Source organism: Rhamphochromis longiceps, linkage group LG19 (genome assembly GCF_057381845.1).
Source record: "Rhamphochromis longiceps isolate RC_006_pf linkage group LG19, R_longiceps_female_GT1.1, whole genome shotgun sequence".
Taxonomy (NCBI): Eukaryota; Metazoa; Chordata; class Actinopteri; order Cichliformes; family Cichlidae; genus Rhamphochromis; species Rhamphochromis longiceps.
The window spans coordinates 26,964,277-26,982,360 of NC_140575.1; the positions used below are offsets into that span (position 1 = coordinate 26,964,277).

Consider the following 18,084-nt stretch of genomic DNA (forward strand, 5'->3'; position numbering starts at 1 on the left):
TTGGTTTCTGTTCTCTACTTCTCGCTTTCTAGTTCCTTTTTGTCTTGTGATTGCTAGTTCTTAGGTTTTGGTTCCTGTGCCCGTCATGTTTAGTGTAGGTTAGCAGTTTCTTACTCTTGTCCCTGTGCTCTGTGTTCCCTCTGTTCACTGTGTAGTCCTTGCTGCTGTGCCTGTCATGTGCTTCCTGTTTTATTTTGATAGTGTAACTGTGTTTTAACCTGTTCCCCTCCCTCTCATTGTCCTGCTTGCATTTTATGCCCTGTGTTTGTCTCTGTCTCTGGTCGCGTTGTGCCCTCACTGTGCTGAGTTTTCTCCCTTCGTGTTCCTGTCTTATTTCTAGTGCATAGTTCCTGGTTGTCCTGGTTCATGTTTCTTAGTTTTTAGTTTGAGTTCACTTTAGTCCTAGTTTTTATGTTTGAGGTTTTGGTTTGTTTTTTTGTGAGTTTATTTTATGTAAAGTTTTCCCGGTAATAAACCTGTTGCTTTAAATTATTCCATCTCCTAGTCCTGGGTTTGGGTCCTACAACCTGGCGGCCACACCACACAGCATGACAAAATTTGTGTTCCACTCCAGATACAAATCACAACTGTTTCAGAATATTATTATTCACTTGAAAGACCCATTGCTAGCTGATTTTTTTTTTTCTGGAACCCGTTTTCTGATTTGGTAATTATTTTAAAAAATGTAAAAAAAAATACAATCTATCAATCTGTGCTGACAGTCTATAGTCTGAAAGTGTCCAAAATGTCTCCAGAAAGCTAAAAATTTACCCACAGGTGCTGAACATTTCTGCCTGGATGATAGATTGATCAACAGACCACAGTCTCACAGTTGATTTATTTTTGCATGTATTTACAGTATTTATACATTTATTAGCACAATTGCAGGAAAAGAGAGCTTCTTAACACCACAAATAAAATTTACATAACCCAGTTAAAAACACTGAAATAAATTTCTGTCAAATCAGAAGGAAAAACTGAGGTTGGGTTTCTTCCCACCTCTTCAGACCAGAGGATAGCTTGCTTTAGAAGCAATCCCACACTGGTTGGATTTGTTCCTGCTCATCTTTATGTATCCTTTCTCCCCCCATCCAAGGCCGAAGCTACAGGAAAGAACAAATGAGCAACATTTAGCAACAAAAAATGAATAGCGTCCACACTAGACATAAGGACCTGCTTAAACAATATGCATTTTACATGTGTGTGTGTGTGTGTGTGTGTGTGTGTGTGTGTGTGTGTGTGTGTGTGTGTGTGTGTGTGTGTGTGTGTGTGTGTGTGTGTGTGTATCAGCACTCACTCTTAGAAAGAGTGAACTGCATGAATTCAAATATGAGCATCACATGTGGGTATTTACCTGTTCTTGACCAGCCAGTAGTCATGTCCATTTTCTGTACCATAACCCACAGCCAGCATAGCATGGCTGTACCATGAGGTTATACATGAAGGCTCGTCATACACTCCTAGAAATATATGTCAGTTAGACAAATGAAGCACTTCACATTTGATCGTATTCGATTTAAAGGTTTCATGACATTTTTTTCAGTGTGTGCACCTGATTGGTAGAACTGAAACGACTCATGAGAAGCATCCACGGCAATAGATATCGGTCCAATGGTGGCCACAGCCTCCTTCAGAGCATCTTCATTCGGACTTACATCAACATAGCCGGTACACGTGGCACCAACAGTTTCAGGGTTGTAATGGCAATTTCCTTCCTAATACAGAAAAAAAGATGCTATAATTTATTGTGTTAGTCATAATTATATTCACAAAAAGAGCATTTAGAAAACACCGTGATCTTAAAGATGTGTTTTGAAAGAAGTCAGTAAAGTAGCTAATGCTGTGGGCTTCATGTGTTTTGGAAGTACACAACTTCATACACTTTCATGATTAATAACACTGTCTGAATGAGCTGATTTACACTTCTACTTCTTATATTATTATTATGATTGTCAGGTAATGGTAATTATTTTTTCATAATGCTTACCTCAGCCTCATAAGGGTAGGACTCCTCAGTGTCAATTCCTCCAGTTGCTTGGATGTACTTGAAGGCATAGTCCATCCAGCCTCCATTGCAGCCATGGTTGCCAAAGCTCTGAGAGCAGTCGACCAACTGCTGCTTACTCAGAGACACCAGCTTTCCTGTCTTCCTGAAGTTCTGACCCTCCAGTGCACCAATCTGCAATAAGGATGAGTCTATTTGAACCCAGACAATAGTTGAACAAACTTCCTATTTTACAGGATTAAAGAACACTGGGGCTTATGTACTCACTGCACTGAAGGCCCAGCAGGAGCCACACTGCATCTGATTCTGGACATCAGTGACATATCCCTTATCCCTCCAGTCAACAGTGTCAGGTAGATCAGTACCTTCAGGTAGCCGAAGGAAGGTAGAGCCGCGGTGATGCAGAGAAGTATTGAAGGAGCCAAAGCAGCCCCGGGAAACCAGTCGTCTGTACTCTTCATTTTCCTGGTCAAGAGGGACCAAATTTATCAGTTTTTAGTTCAAAAGTTTGTTTTTTGTTTCTGTTTTTTTAACCTTAAAATTACAACTAAAAGTATTCATGACACATGTTTTTCTGCATATACCATGTCAGCAAAGTGGGTCATCCCAAGTCGGTAGGACTTCAAACCCTGGTCTGCCAAAATGTTGTGCACTAGAACATGTTTGCGGTTGTTGAGCCAGATTTGTTTCCGGTGAGCCTCCTCTGACTCAGAGTCATATGACTTTTCTGCATAGTGGAAAAGGAAATTATGAGAAACAGAATAATAGAAAATCCATTAATGAATTTTAGGGAAAATGCGTATTTCCCTTTGTTTCCACAGTTTTCCAAGTTTGAGGCTTGTACAGTATCTTAATGTCAGCAGAACACAATTAAAAAACAAAAGGTTTACATCAAAGAGGAGAGGCTTGTACAGTATTTAAAAAGCACAGAAAGGGATCAACAGCAATAAAAAGACTAAAAGAGTCTGCTGTCTCACCAAACTTGAGTTTCCAGGCATGAAACTCCAGATCTTCCAGAGAGATGCTGGCACAGCTGGATACAGCCAGAACAGCAGCAACAACAAGCAGCAACTTCATCTTGACTGAACACAAGCAGAAAAAGACAGAAATCCTTTGTGACTTACAGGAAACCACACAGGCAGTTTCGATTTTGTTTTAATGACAGCTTTAAAACGCACTCTTTCGTAATGTTGTATGTCACTTTCATAGCGTCACATTTTTCTTCGACTATTTGTTTCACATTTCCCACGAGTTCTTTCCCAAATTAATGATTCTCTGCTTTTTTTCATTAACACATTGCTGAAAAGTGTATTCATAATTGTCTACATGTCTAGTTAACTCTACTGTAGCTACTTACCTGTACCGCCTGACTCAGTCTGACTGATAACCACCTGTGGCTGATAAACGACTGTGCCAGAGGGAGCTTGTTTATTTAGCCGACTATAATATGACTGCAGTACTCCAGTCAGATCAGGACAGCACGGAAAGAAAAAGTGTCAAGCACTGAAGTACAAAAGGGTGGAGCTAAACATTGAGAGTGAAAATAATTTTCCAAAGAGGAAGTCACAGAGTGTTTGGCTTTCCCCCACAGTGTTAACTGGAAGTTACACAGTCATGTGGATGAACCTTCATGACAGTCAGAATTCTTTGGGGTTTTTTCTCTCAAGTAGCTTTTGCAAATTTCTGAAGTGTGTTTGGGATCACTGAAAAAACACTCAAACTTAAATATGTCGTACTGTGTTTCCCTCTCCTGCAGGTCTACTTACAAAAACCATCCTGTTACTTGCTAAAAGCCACAGAAGCAGTCAGTATGTGTCCACATTTCAAACTTTTTGAACAACATAAAATGTTCATTTTGAATTGTTTAAGCCAACTGTATTATGTCTTGTGGTATATATAAAGACACTGAGTTCTTATACATAATAGGTATAAAAACTCAGCTTGTCTTTGAGAAATATTTTTAATTGATTTGTCTGAAAAACTACAAATAAAATAAAGCAACTCAAACAAGCAAGTGGACAGATACTGAATCTACTACATGAAGCACAGTTGTAAATCAAGTTGTTTAATTAACAAGTCGCAACCTGACTTTGACCTTAGATTTGTTTTTGTGAGCAGAAATTCCTTCCTCAGGTGTATGACTCGTGATTATTTCCCATCATCACAAACCGGTTCAGGCAGTCTGACATCAGTCCCAGAGGTTACTTCTGCTGATTTCTTTCTGTTAGGCAACTGTTGGTATACAGCAACACTAGCTGAATGATTTGATTTTCATCTCCAACTGCTATTAGGCAAGATAACAATAGTCATTTGTTATGAAGACCTGTAGAGTCAAAGATTATGATCTGGGATTTTTCTGCACATATCAAATGACCTACGTCATCTGGCGACATAACTCTTTGTCAATGACTTGTCAAATATCAAATGTTTCTTAAACTCATTGAATTAAAGGTAAAAGTCTGCACTTCAGTCGCATTTTGAGTGTTTGATTTAAAATGATATGGATGGACAAAACCAGATGAATTGTGCGTCTGTCCAACAAATTACGTGTATGTGACATTACTCTGACATAGAGTTTGCTTCATCTGTGTAGAGAATCTGTTCTTAGTCTTCTTCTTTCTCAGGTTTCTGATGCCTGAGGTGTTTACTAAGCACACAGTCAGTGTACATCTCATGGATCTTTGTTGTTTCATCCTGGACAGTGTATCTGACACTCACCAATGCTCAGCCACCTTTCTTCTGTTTAGGAGCTTCCTTGTCCTCACATCTGTGGCTTCTATCTCCTCCTTTGGCCAGGTGATTACTGTAGAGGGTATCTGACAACTGGCAGGGCGTAGGTTTTGATCACCCAGATCTTGTTCTACCCATTCAGTTGACTGACTAATAATAGCAACTTCTTTGTGGTTCCCGTTCCCGTTCCAGGTATTTCTAGCTATTCTCAGTGTCTGGATTTTTGCCTTCTGGCAGTGGATCTCGTCAATTCTGATTACTTTCCATCTCTCTACAACCTCACATTAACCCCTAACTGTACAAATTTTCTTGTTTATGTGTGCAAAATTAGCCTCTGTAATGTAGGCAACAGATAGAGCTGTTTTTTGTTTTTAATTCCCCCTCTTTTTCTGTGTTTGTATTCTACATAATTGATATAACCTGAGTACATTCATTAGAATCAAAATATGGAATGAAATAACATTTATATTTCCTTGCACTAATATCATTTTACTGCATCAATTGAACCAACTGCAGCAGCACAATTCTCTTTTATTACATAAAAAAATACTCAAAAGATATACTTTTTGCTTTCTTATTTTGAATAAGTTTCAGAACCTGTAAAGAAGTTAAATCAGTACTTCAGCTTTTACCAGTATTTTTTAACAGAAGTATCCGTACTTCTGCCTAATGGTGAAAACAGCATTGGCAGTTGTGGTGGGGCATGGTCCGTGACATGGCTGCGGGGGAGGCTGACATACCTGAGGTCAATCAGCTCATCACGCCTCCCCTATATTAAACATGTCGGGACCTGAGGTTGTTGTTGTGTGTAGGACGCAGCTGAAAAGCTGTGAAAAAGACATGAGTTGAAGAAACGACAACTGAATAAAGAAGCGTGCTGGAAAGTGCAAGTATGTGGTCGGGTCCGTCATTCCTCTCACAATAGTCTATCTAACTAAAAACCATGATTGCAAATCCTATCAGGATTGATCTCTGACTTGTGCTAACTTTTGTTACAAAAAGGAATGGATGAAGGTGCATTACTCAGCCTTTTTGCAAGCTACTGCTTTATTACAGGGCACAAATACAAAATAAAACAAATACATTATATTTCTCATGGTGGCTGTACAGGAAAAGCCAGGGACGGATCACCAGTCAACTTTTTTCTTTGGGGAACACAGAAGTATAAAAAAAAAATAGAAATCCCACTGGTGCTGGCATAGTGGACTGATCAACAGACCAAAGTTTAAATGCTAAAAAATACTTCTTGGTTATTAAGCCATACACTACCAACACAGTGAAATAAACACAATTACTTTTATTAAATGTCAATGTGAAACAATTTGTTTATTTATTTATTTATTTATGTTTCATGTATTTGCAGTCTTTATGATGTTATTTAATTAAACACTAATGCAACAAAAAGAGAGCCTGTTGACACCGTAAACAAAATGACATTTAGTTACGTAACTTGGCAAAAAAATAAAAATAAAATAAAGTAAAAATGAGGATGAGTTTCTTCCGACCTCTTCAGACCAGAGGGTAGCTTGCTGCACTAGCAATCCCACACTGGTTGGATTTGTTCCTGCTCATCTTAATGTATCCTTTCTCCCCCCATCCAACACCAGCACTACAGGAAGAAAGAAATTAAAAACATTTAACAGCTAAAAATGGGCTGTGTTCACACTAATAGTTCAATAACATGTAGAGACATGATGATCCGATTGTTAAGCCATAAAAAAGATGTCTTTATATATCTGTGTATCAAATATAAATTTAAATATAAGTAGGTATTTACCTGTTCTTGACCAGCCAATAGTCAAGTCCATTTTCAGTACCATAACCCACAGCCAGCACAGCATGGTCCAACATTGTGCTGCTGCAGTCGGGCTCATCATAAACACCTGCAAACACATGCCAATTAGACTGACAGGTGTAAAGAACAAAACTATTCCCATTTATTTTTTAATTTGAAGATAATTTTCTTGATACTTTCAATTGTGTTTCAATGTCTGTACCTGATTCATAGAACTGAAAAGATGGATGAAAAGCATCAATTGCCACAGATATTGGTCCGATGGTAGCCACAGCTTCTTTCAGGGTTTCTTCATTAGCTGGTTGCACATCAACATAGCCAGTGCATGTAGCACCAGTAGATTTAGGATTGTAACGGCATTTTCCATCCTAATACGGAGAAAGATGTTAAAATTTCTTGCATTGATTGCAACATATTAGCAAACACAGTATATAAAAAATACTGTGATGTTGAAAATGGATTTATAAAGAAGTCAGTAAAGCAGCCAATACTGTCGGGTTTATGCGACTTGAACCTACAGTATGTTTTGGAAGTACTGTAAACTGCTTCAAGCACTTTCATGCTTGATAACACTGTCTAAACGAGCCGATTTGCACCCCTGATTCATATATTTATCAATAATAATAATGAAGCTTATGCGTATGTTCTATAAGGAAGATCTGTAGTCACACATCTGTCTACTTCCCAGGTGTTGGCATCTAATCTAAGCTTTGCATCACTTCCACTCTCACTTCTGCTGTCAAGCTTATTGTGACATGACTGGTCCGGTCCAATCATATTTCTACCAGCCTTCTTCACTCCGCATACTGTAAATTTCACTGGCATCTGTCGTTTTACTTTGCAGATGCCTTCATGCACCACACCTTCTCCACATGACCACCTCTCACTCATCACTGGCTTCATTCAAGCCTCCATCTTCATCGCCACCACCAATGTCTAGATTCCAAGGGGTGTCCTGTTCTAATCCCTATCACCGCTACGATTCTGGTCTGCTTTGATGGGCCATCAGAGTCTAACAGCCAAATAACTGAATTCTGTATATCAATAAATGATGTTCAGTTCCGTCTAATAATCTTTCCTTATTGAAATAATAATAATAACTTTATTTATTTATTCAGTTTTCAAAACACAGATTTACAAAGGGCTTCACAGTTCAAATAAAAGGTGCACGTTGAAGACAAGTGTGCGTGTTAAAACATACAGACACATAAACAGTCACATGGTCAGTCATACCGACAGACCTTCATTCCTACATACACATATACATACTTGTATTGATTCAAACTATGGCCAAAATTGAAGGGGAATGGATTAAGGAAACACTAACCAATAGAAATGAGTTTTCAGCATTCGCTTCAAACAAATAACCAACCTAATTGATTGAGGAAGGCTGGTCCAGAATTTGGGCAGTAAAACCTCAAAAGCACAATCACCTCTCCAGAGCGAGGGAGGTTAGACAATCAGAGAGGCTGGCTGCATTGATAAGGTGCTAGAAGCTCAGCTAAATACACAGGAGCCTGTCCACGTAGAGCCTTTTATGTTAATAACAGAATTTTAAAGTGGATTCTGAATTTTACTTGAAGCCAGTGAAGGGATGCAAGGATAGGTGTAATATGTTACTGACAGCTAGTTTTAGTTGGCAGCCTTGCAGCTGTGTTCTTAACTAATTGGAGACTAGTTAAGGAGGACTGAGAAATGCATGTGAAAAGTGTTAAAGTTGTAAATTAGAGTGCATACTAAAAGTTCAAAATGATTGACTGGCAGTAAAGGTTGGAGTTTCACAATATTTTTCAGATGAAGGAAACAAAACTGGGTAACCTTTTAGATATGAGTTTTGAAATTCAAGTGATGATCAAAAGTGACACCGAGGGTTTTAGCAGATGATTTGAAATGTTTGGCAAGGGGGCTAATGTACTGACTATCGTCCTTAGTGGGCTGAGCACTAGAACCTCAGTTTCAGGACTGAGATATTAGGATATTTGAATATCCTAATTAGTTAGGGCACAGAAAAATCCATTGTGGGAGGAGGGGCTACTGAGGTTGTTGGGCTTGACAGAAAAATATGTGTCATCTGCATAGAAGTGAATGAAGATTCCTTTAAAACCATTGTTTAGCTGGCCCAGGGGTAACATATATAAAGAAGCACTGGGGCAGGTGCAGATGAGGACATGCATTGATTTATATGAATTCTGAATTATCTGTTTGATAAGTATGATGAAAACCATTTGAGAGCAGTACCAGAGATGACAACGCATTTGTGGAGGCTGCTAATAAGGGTAGCATGTTCAACAGTATCAAAAGCTGTTGAGCAGGACATTTATCTGAATGTATTAGAATATCATCAGTAATTTTCACTAAAGCTATTAAGCTATAAGATCGTGAAGGACCTCAGCCATCCCAACAACAGACTGTTCTCTCTGCTGAGGTCAGGAAAGCGATTCCGCTCCCTGAAGACCAACACAGAGAGACTGAGGAGGAGCTTCTTCCCGCAGGCGATACGGTCTCTCAATCACACCACCACACAGTACTGACCCACACATATGGTTCTTACACACACACTGGACTTTCTGGACATTGTTTTTGCACACATTGTTTTTTTGCACAACACTGGTCACTATATTCTTCATTTCCGGTTAATACTTGTACAGCTGCTGTTATTGTGTATATATTTATTTATATTTAGATTTCTTCATACATTCTTATATAGTTCTATATTGTGTATTTTGTTGTACAGTTATTTTATTTTCAACTTTAATTTATATATTTTATCTTATTCCTTCCCAGTTAAATTTACCCTTCATTCTAATTTGTGTTGTACAGTTATTTCATTTTTAACCTTAATTTATATTTTATTCCTTCTTAGTTAAATTTACCCTTTTTAATTTTTCATATTTATTTCCTACCTTATTCATAGCCTTTTCCTTTTTTGTTTTCTTTAGGTCACGAGCAGTTGTCCAAGCATTTCACTACATATCGTACTGTGTATGACTGTGTACGTGACAAATAAAATTTGAATTTGAATTTGAATTTAAGCTGATGATAGTGAGATGGCAAAGTGCTGAGGCTTGTATAAATTCAAAGATCATGATTTAAAAGGAATCAGGTGTGACATGTTTTTGACATATTGCAGTCTATTTACCTCAGCCTCATAAGGGTAGGACTCCTCAGTGTCAATCCCTCCAGCTGCTTGGATGTACTGGAAAGCAGAATCCATCAGGCCTCCATTGCAGCCATAGTTGCCAAACTCTCCAGAGCAGTCGACCAACTGCTGCTTACTCAGAGACACCAGCTTTCCTGTTTTCCTGAAGTGCTGACCCTCCAGTGAGCCAGTCTGAAAAAACAAAAAGAGTGAGTTTGAAACCAGACCACAGCCGAGCAAAGTTTGCCATTGTACAAAAATAAAGAACAGAAAGTTATTTCTACTTACTGCACTGAAGGCCCAGCAGGAGCCACATTGCATTTGATTCTCGACATCGGTGACATATCCCTTATCTCTCCAGTCAACAGTGTCGGGTAGATCAGTACCTTCACGTAGTCGGAAGAAGGTAGAGCCGCGGCGAGGTAGAGAAGAATTGAAAGAGTGAAGGCAGCCCCGGGAAACCAGTCGTTTGTACTCTTCATTTTCCTGAGAAGAGGAACAGAGTTCATGGGGTTTTTATTTAAAAGTTTCTATGCATTCTTACATGCATATATGCATTACAAAAAAAAGTCTTTGTGAAATTGTAAATGGTGAGGAGTAAAATCTGAATGACACGTCTTTTTTTGCACATACCATATCAGCAAATTGGGTCATCCCAAGGCGGTAGGACTTCAAACCCTGGTCTGCCAAGATGTTGTGCACTAGCACATGTTTGCGGTTGTTGAGCCAGATCTGCTTCCTTTGAGCCTCATCTGATTCAGAGTCATATGACTTATCTACCAGTTGGAAAAGGAAATAGTGAAAACAGAACAAAAGAAAATACATTGGTAATGAATGTAAGAAATAATCTGCTACGAAATTTCCCTTTTTACACAATTTTAACATATTAGGGTGAGCTCACATTTCTTTCCAAGTCTTCCCAAGGATCAACAGAAACAAAAAGACTAAAAGAGTCTGCTGTCTCACCAAACTTGAGTTTCCAGGCGTGAAACTCCAGATCTTCCAGAGAGATGCTGGCACAGCTGGATACAGCCAGAACAGCAGCAACAACAAGCAGCAACTTCATCTTGACTGAACACAAGCAGAAAAAGACACAGATGTTTTTCAGTTTTAAAATGTTTTCTATCATAATATCTTCTGTCACTTTCATAGAATCACAGTATCTACTCTGCCCATTTTCTTTGAGTTTTGTATTTCACCTTCCAATTCTTCCTCAAATGAATGATTCTCAGGTTTTTTTCCATCAGCATGTTACTGAAAAGTGTATTTACACTCATCTATGTGTCTATCAGTGCTGTAGCTGCTTACCTGTCTCAGTGTCCGCTATAGACGAACCACTTGTGACTGATGTACGTCTGTGTCAGAGACGAGTTCCTCTATAGCTGACTACAGTTATAACTGCTGTATTCCAGTCAAGTCAGGACAGAAGTGTGCAAACAAAGCAAAAGAATGTAATGCACTGAAACATAAAAAGGTGGAGCTTAGCATTAAGAGTCAACACAATTTGTTTGGCAGTGTTCCAAAGAGGAAGTGTGACTTTTTTACCCGCCCCCACAGTTGTTCACTGGAGGTTCACTGGTTGAGTAACATTCATGAAAGTCAGCATTTAGTCTTCTTTGGTCTTCAATAGTTTTTGCAAATCTCTTAGCTGTGTTTGGAATTATGGAAAAAAACAGTCCCAGACCTAAATTTTGCTGTTTCTCTCTCCTGCTGGTCTATGTACAAACAATATTTTCACTCAGTTGCTAAAAAGCCATATAAGCAGCCAATATCTGAGTCCACATTTCAGACTTCTTTAACAACAAAAATGATTTTGAAGTATTTAAGGCAGCTGAAAGTAGTCCAGGATGAAATGTGTTAGCTTGTCATTGAGCAATATTCTCAGCCATCTTCGAGTGTCTGAAAATCAATGAATAAGATAAAGTAAAACAAAGCAAGCAAATCCCCTCTCACAAATTTATAGTTAAACACAAGGGTATGTAAACAGAATCTACAACATGGAACACAATTAATCTGCAATCTTAATAATAAAGTTGTTTATTTAACAAACCAGATAAGGCCAGGTGGTTGACTGGAGCTCATAGAGAAAAATCTAAAGAACTGAAGCAGATAAATGTGTAACTATACTTTTAAGTGTCTGTGTAGATTCTCAGTTATCCAGGTGTTGGTAGTATTGATCTCTTGAAATGAATTGTCAGAATTGAGGAAGGGTGATCTGGTGGAGGAATATTGATATCAGTCAGCATTTCTTATGAGAGAAATATGTGAGGTTTTCAAATATTACAGGCAACTGTTGTTGTTTTGATGGCACTTTTATTTTTTGTGTTACATGCTGTTGAAATGTCAATTCAATGAGTAACCACACTTCAAAACCAAGCACTCCTTGAGCTGGTCCAAAGGTCTGTAGTGAAGAAGCGGAGAGCTGGAGCTCGGCACTCCCTGGTGTTTCATTTTTCCTGTGAGATCTGAACTGTTTCAAAAAGTCTACGCACCTTCATGTAGCGGGTGGCTAAACCTTTTTAACATGTATGTATCGCACCACACTGTAGACTACCCTAGATGTATAGGAAAAGGCTATATGCTGGCCAAAAACATTCCCTCAGTCAGTTCTCCTTTTTGCAGAACTGCAATCATCAGTACTCAGCAGCGATGTGGCAGTGTCATGGTGTGGCTGAAAGCGAAAGGTGACAAATGCAAATACACTACCCCACTGCAAAATCTCCAGTGTTCAATTGACACTAGAAAAGTGTTTTTATGTGTCCACTCTTTTGAGTGTTAAATTAACACTGACAGTGTTATATTTTAACAGTAACTTAGTCAGTGTTAAAGATTAACAGTGACTAACGTTAGCAGTGTTGATTTTCTAACACTGAAAAATTACTAGCATTTTTATTTATTTTCCAATTGACCACTGGAGATTTTGCAGTTCACTAGCACGCAGATACTAGACGCGTCACACCACTCTGGACTCGAGCAGCAAGGTCAAGTTCACTAAATTAATAAACTTGAGTTGTTATAATGCTTATAAAACTTTAGCTCTATATCAAGGTTTATTTAACTTGTACATTCTTTTCTCTGTCCTTAACTTCATTTAATTAATGAATCTGAGATAAACTCCAGACTAAGAAAGAGTCCAGTCCGTTAGTCGAACCTCTGCTACAGGAGGAACAATACAGTTCTCGTCCTGGTCATGGAACACCGGACCAGCTCTTTATCCTCTTAAGGATACTTGCAGGTGCATGGGAGTTTGCCCAACCAAGTCTACATGTGCTTTTTGGACTCGAAGGCATTCGACCATGTCCCTCGGAGTGTCCTGTGGGAGGTGCTTCAGGAGTATGGGGTGTCTTGCCCATTGCTACGGGCCATTCGATTCTTGTACAACCATTGCAGGAGCTTGGTCCACATAGCTGACAATAAGTCAGACTCGTTTCCGGTGGGTGAGGGAGTCTGCCAGGGCTTCCCTTTGTCACCGATCCTGTTTGTAATTTTTATGGACTTTCTAGGCCTAGCCAAGTGGCGGAAGGCTTTCACTTGGGTGGTCTCAGAATCTCATCTCTGCTTTTTGCAGATGATGTGGATCTGTTGGCTTCAACAGGCGATGGCCTCCAGCTCGCACTGGGACAGTTCACAGAGTGTGAAGAGGTGGGAATGAGAATCAGCACCTCCATGTCTGAGGCCATGGTCCTCAGCCAGAAAAGGGTGGAGTGCCCACTCTGGGTCAGGGACGAGTTCCTGCTCCAAGTGGAGGAGTTTAAGTATATTGGGGTCTTGTTCACGAGTGACGGGAAAAGGGAGTGTAATAGAAAATTTTATTATTTACATTTAAAGTATTAAAGTGCTTATGCATATGCTTAGTTGTGACATTGTAGCTGACTGTTCAGTGAAAGTTTCTAAAACTAAATGAACTTATTTCAGCCACAGCAGCTGGAGAAGACAACTCCCTTTACAGGCACTAATAATGCCAAGGGTACAAAACAGCATACCTATTGTTCCATTAGGTTTCATAGCGAGGCTCGTGATGTGTGTGGTATGATCGGTTTGTAACTTCCTCCCTCTTCCTTGGAATGCATAAAGGAGTGAGAGCACCACTTGTGGTCAGCCAAGTAGCTTAGAGTCTGCAGAAGTTTTTTTTTACACACACAGTGAAAATGTGTTCATAATCGAGTTGGCGCTCCGTATTTTGAGGGTAAAGAGCTTCGTTCAAGCGTTACTGTCTGGATTGATATATTGCCGGATGACGTAGAGTGCAGAGGGGTTTTTTTTGCAGCATGCTTACACATACACATGATGATGATGATGATGATGATAATAATAATAATAATAAGAAGAAGAAGAAGAAGAAGAATACATTTTATTTAAAAGCACCCAGACAAGCTGGAGGAGGTGGAAGGGGAAAGGGAGGTCTGGGCTCCCTTTCCCCTGCTGCCCCTGCGACCCGGCCCCGGATAAGCGGAAGAAGACGGCTGGATGGATGGAGATACATTTTCACCAACTACAGAATGCCCAAGAAAGTAAAGCTGTTTCTGAAAAGATAAAGCAAGAAATGTTATTTAAAATAAAAAAAGATCAAAACAAGACCAAAGACAGGAGAAACCAGAGAGGAGAATGTAATTTTTTGCTTCTAAACACTATGGATGCAGCCTGTATAAAGGGGATGATCTGATTGTTATGGTTTTCTCTCTAAGTCCACGGGATGTTTACTGATTTGGCTATTTGGAAGTATATAAATATATCTGAATTAACTTGAACAGTATGTTACAGAACAGTGTGAGTGCAATGAAGGCCCACCAGGAGCCACACTGTTTCTGAGGAGGAGCTGGTGCTGTGGTGTCCATGAGCTGATGCTGGATGGCATGTGATCAGTTGGTTAGCTGAGCTGTATGCTAGATTAAGGCTACCAGACTTCACACACTTTCTGTATGATTTAAAATTGTGTGGCGGGACAAAAAAAAAATCCCACTGAGGTTGAATATCTCTGTCTGGATAAACCACTGAATGGTTACAAAGCCAAACACCCCCAACAAAGAGAAACGCACAAACAAATGTTTAAATCACTGTGAAATATTTTAGTTATTTATATTTATTTACAATTTTATATACCTTTCTATTAAACATAAACCAGGGCAAAGGGTGACTCTTTACCCTGAAAAAAAAAAAGAAATAATAAAAATAAAATTAATGTTGATTACATGCCACTGATCTCCGCCTCACTGAGGAAACCTGCAAATGTAATCAATCAGTCAATAAACTGTGGGATGCACAAATATTTTTATATTAATCTGTGCACATGATCATAGGTTTGATATGTTTAAAAGGAATTGTTAATGAAATTGTTAAAAAAAAAAATCTTAGTAGAGCTAGAAAGAAAAAGTAGTTTAAGTTTCTTCTGACCTCTTCAGACCAGAGGGTAGCTTGCTGCAGTAGCAATCCCACACTGGTTGGATTTGTTCCTGCTCATCTTAATGTATCCCTTGTCTCCCCATTCAAGACCCCAGCTGCAGAAAGAAACAAATTAATAAACATTTAGCAGATTAATATGTAACTGAATGAAGAGACATATTAATCTACATGTATAAGATGCCTTTATTCAGTTGTGTATCAGCCCTCAGTAACTATTAGAAGAAGTCAAGAACATGAATTAAAATATGAGCATCACATGAAATCATTTACCTGTTCTTGACCAGCCAGTAGTCATTTCCGTCCTCAGTACCATAACCCACAGCCAGCACACCATGGTCCAACTCTGAGCTGCTGCACTGGGGCTCATTGTACACTCCTAGAAATACATATAATTTAGACTGAGAGGTTTAAAAATCAATAAGCAAATCTTCACATTTCTTTCTCTATATAACATTTTTATTTGGCTCTTTCAAAACAGTGTTTTACCTGATTCGTAGAGCTGAAATGACATCTGAGAAGCATCAATGCCCACAGAAACGGGTCCGATGGTGGCCACAGCTTCCTTCAGGGCGTCTTCATCGCCTTGACTCACATCAGTATAGCCGGTGGATGTGGCTCCAATATTATCAGGATTATAACGGCATTTTCCATTCTAGTCGAGAAAAAAATATGCAAATTATTCACTCACACATTTTCCAAGTATATTGCAAAGATATAAGAGATCAGAGCATTTACCAAGTACTATAGTTTTAAATATAGATTTAAAACTAGTCAATAAACTGGACTTGAACAGATTTGCTGAGCCACTAGATAGATAGTGTTTTTCCACAAGGTGGCAGTAAAGTACACCAGTTGTTTGCAAGTCTATCATGAATAATTGTCTTTTCATCTCCAACTCTGTCATTTGTCAAGATAATGACAGTCAAGTGATGAACAATAACATTATAACATTATAATAAGCACATTATTCTCCACTCTTTTATTACCTCGGCCTCATAAGGGTAGGACTCCTCAGTGTCAATCCCTCCATTTGCTTGGATGTACTGGAAGGCGTAGTCCATCAGCCCTCCCATGCAGCCCATGTTGCCATAGTCTCCCGAGCAGTCGACCAGCTGCTGCTCGCTCAGAGACACCAGCTTTCCTGTCTTCCTGAAGTGCTGACCCTCCAGTGAGCCAGTCTGCAACAAGCGTCAGTCAGTTTGAAGCCAACAGTCGAGCAAAGTTTCCTGCTTTACAATAATAGAGAAGACTACGTTATATGTACTCACTGCACTGAAGGCCCAGCAGGAGCCACACTGCTTCTGATCCTTGACATCAGTGACATATCCCTTATCTCTCCAGTCAACAGTGTCGGGCAGATCAGTACCTTCAGGTAGTGTGAAGAAGGTAGAGCCACGGCGAGGCAGAGAAGCATTGAAGGAGTGAAGGCAGCCCTGGGAAATCACTCGCTTGTACTCTTCATTTTCCTGATGAAGAAGAACATAATTCTGGGCTTATTGGGTTGTTATCCAAAATGCTATTCTCTGTGTCGTTCTCTGCTAATTGCAGTGAAAAATGCTGATGACCTACACATAAAAACCTAAACAGACATACAAACATACCATGTCAGCAAAGTAGGTCATGCCGAGGCGGTAGGACTTCAAACCCTGGTCTGCCAAGATGTTGTGTACAAGCACAAATTTGCGGTTGTTGAGCCAGATCTGCCTCCGGTGAGCCTCCTCTGATGGAGAGTGGTAGGATCTTTCTGCCATTTTGAAAAAACAATTGTCAGAAAGAGAATGAAGGAACCAGGATGAATCCTTAAATATTAACAATCTAATTTCCAGTAAGAGATTTTCCTTTATTCTAGTCTTATAATGTTTTACAAGCATGTGAGCGTGAGCAAGGCCAAATTTAAGGGTTCCTTTAAGACCACGAAACATGATGAATATCATTTGACAAAAAGCTCAAACAAATAGGAGAGGAAGAGTCTGCTGTCTCACCAAACTTGAGTTTCCAGGCATGAAACTCCAGATCTTCCAGAGAGATGCTGGCACAGCTGGCCACAGCCAGAACAGCAGCAACAACAAGCAGCAACTTCATCTTGACTGGACACAAGCAGAAAAAGACACAGATCCTGTGTGGTGTGCAGAAAACCAGACAGATTGTTTCTGATGCCTGTCACATCAGCTTTAAAATACTCTCTATCGTGATGTTGGATGTCACTTCCACACTACCACAGTATCCGCTCTACGTCCTGGTTTCTTTAACTTTCTGTTTCATCTCTCCTTTCTATTCTTTCTCAAATGAATGACTCTTTCATCATTCTGTCACTAAAAAGTGTAGTCTGTGTGTGCAGTAGTCTGTGCTGTAGCTACTCACCTGGCTCGATGTCAGTGTACGTGCTGAAGACTGAGGTAGAAGCACCTGTGGGTGTTGTAGAGCTGTCTGAGGAGTTCTTATATAGCCAGCTACAGTTATGACTACAGTATTCCAGTCAGGTGGCTGTCAGCAGGTCACAAAAAATATGGCACATGAAAGTCAATCATTGAAACAGACAAAGGTGGAGTTATACATTAAGAGGAGGATCGCACGATGACACTGTTTTGAGGAAATATTTTAGTCAACCTCAGCAAAAACACCGAATGTTACTGTCATGAATCCTGTTTACTGCTTTTTTCTTTGGTTTTATGGGTGTTTTTGAGGGCATGATCAGTTTTGGTTTAGTCATATGGATTCACGTTCAACAAACACCATATGTCTGTATGTGTTATTGTAATCTGTTTCCCACCACAAAGAGATGGGAAGTCTCCAAAACGAACAACAGCAGAACAAAAACAAAGCAGACGTACAGAAACAACACAGCGTGTGTGCTAATGTGTCATCCACCTGCGAGCTGAAACCTTAAGAAGAAACAGATTACATCATTCTGGAAAATATGCAAAGTCCTCATAGAGGTGCTTTTATTTCTTGAAATTGTAGGTGGCACCTCAGCTAACACCCACTCAGTGAATGTTGTTTAATGAGTTACATGAA

At 39.4% G+C, this 18,084-nt stretch overlaps 3 protein-coding genes across 4 annotated transcripts; all 3 read right to left on the minus strand.

Annotated features, from left to right (window-relative positions):
- Positions 1-825: 825 nt before the first annotated feature.
- On the minus strand, positions 826-3,462 carry LOC146646921 (cathepsin L-like peptidase). 2 transcript variants are annotated; one of them, XM_085392416.1, is made up of 8 exons: positions 3,363-3,462; positions 2,983-3,087; positions 2,590-2,732; positions 2,273-2,470; positions 1,988-2,179; positions 1,553-1,715; positions 1,355-1,460; positions 826-1,103 (listed from the first exon to the last, which is right to left on the minus strand). In XM_085392416.1, the coding sequence occupies exons 2-8, from the start codon at positions 3,080-3,082 to the stop codon at positions 1,004-1,006; spliced, it is 1,002 nt and encodes a 333-aa protein (XP_085248542.1). In that variant the 5' UTR covers positions 3,083-3,087; positions 3,363-3,462; the 3' UTR covers positions 826-1,003. The 2 variants fall into 2 exon arrangements, with proteins under 2 accessions (XP_085248542.1, XP_085248543.1); XM_085392417.1 differs by lacking the exon at positions 3,363-3,462 and adding an exon at positions 3,184-3,351.
- Positions 3,463-5,765: 2,303 nt separating this feature from the next.
- Positions 5,766-11,110, minus strand: LOC146646922 (cathepsin L-like peptidase). The gene is made up of 8 exons (XM_085392411.1): positions 10,978-11,110; positions 10,636-10,740; positions 10,303-10,445; positions 9,958-10,155; positions 9,670-9,861; positions 6,733-6,898; positions 6,513-6,618; positions 5,766-6,344 (listed from the first exon to the last, which is right to left on the minus strand). The coding sequence occupies exons 2-8, from the start codon at positions 10,733-10,735 to the stop codon at positions 6,245-6,247; spliced, it is 1,005 nt and encodes a 334-aa protein (XP_085248537.1). The 5' UTR covers positions 10,736-10,740; positions 10,978-11,110; the 3' UTR covers positions 5,766-6,244.
- A 3,928-nt stretch (positions 11,111-15,038) lies between these two features.
- Positions 15,039-17,636, minus strand: LOC146646923 (procathepsin L-like). The gene is made up of 8 exons (XM_085392413.1): positions 17,431-17,636; positions 17,052-17,156; positions 16,671-16,813; positions 16,338-16,535; positions 16,056-16,247; positions 15,556-15,721; positions 15,340-15,445; positions 15,039-15,164 (listed from the first exon to the last, which is right to left on the minus strand). The coding sequence occupies exons 2-8, from the start codon at positions 17,149-17,151 to the stop codon at positions 15,065-15,067; spliced, it is 1,005 nt and encodes a 334-aa protein (XP_085248539.1). The 5' UTR covers positions 17,152-17,156; positions 17,431-17,636; the 3' UTR covers positions 15,039-15,064.
- Positions 17,637-18,084: the final 448 nt, after the last annotated feature.

Bases quoted from the DNA above. Each gene is read 5' to 3' on its own strand.
- LOC146646921 (XM_085392416.1), bottom strand. From the start codon at position 3,082: ATGAAGTTGCTGCTTGTTGTTGCTGCTGTTCTGGCTGTATCCAGCTGT. The intron at 2,471-2,589 runs GTATATGCAGAA...CCTCTTGACCAG, and splicing joins TGACCCACTTTGCTGACATG to GAAAATGAAGAGTACAGACG. The intron at 2,180-2,272 runs GTGAGTACATAA...TCCTTATTGCAG, and splicing joins CCTGCTGGGCCTTCAGTGCA to ATTGGTGCACTGGAGGGTCA.
- LOC146646922 (XM_085392411.1), bottom strand. From the start codon at position 10,735: ATGAAGTTGCTGCTTGTTGTTGCTGCTGTTCTGGCTGTATCCAGCTGT. The intron at 10,446-10,635 runs GTGAGACAGCAG...TCCAACTGGTAG, and splicing joins CGCCTGGAAACTCAAGTTTG to ATAAGTCATATGACTCTGAA. The intron at 10,156-10,302 runs GTATGTGCAAAA...TCCTCTTCTCAG, and splicing joins TGACCCAATTTGCTGATATG to GAAAATGAAGAGTACAAACG.
- LOC146646923 (XM_085392413.1), bottom strand. From the start codon at position 17,151: ATGAAGTTGCTGCTTGTTGTTGCTGCTGTTCTGGCTGTGGCCAGCTGT. The intron at 16,536-16,670 runs GTATGTTTGTAT...CTTCTTCATCAG, and splicing joins TGACCTACTTTGCTGACATG to GAAAATGAAGAGTACAAGCG. The intron at 15,446-15,555 runs GTAAAACACTGT...ATGTATTTCTAG, and splicing joins ATTTCAGCTCTACGAATCAG to GAGTGTACAATGAGCCCCAG.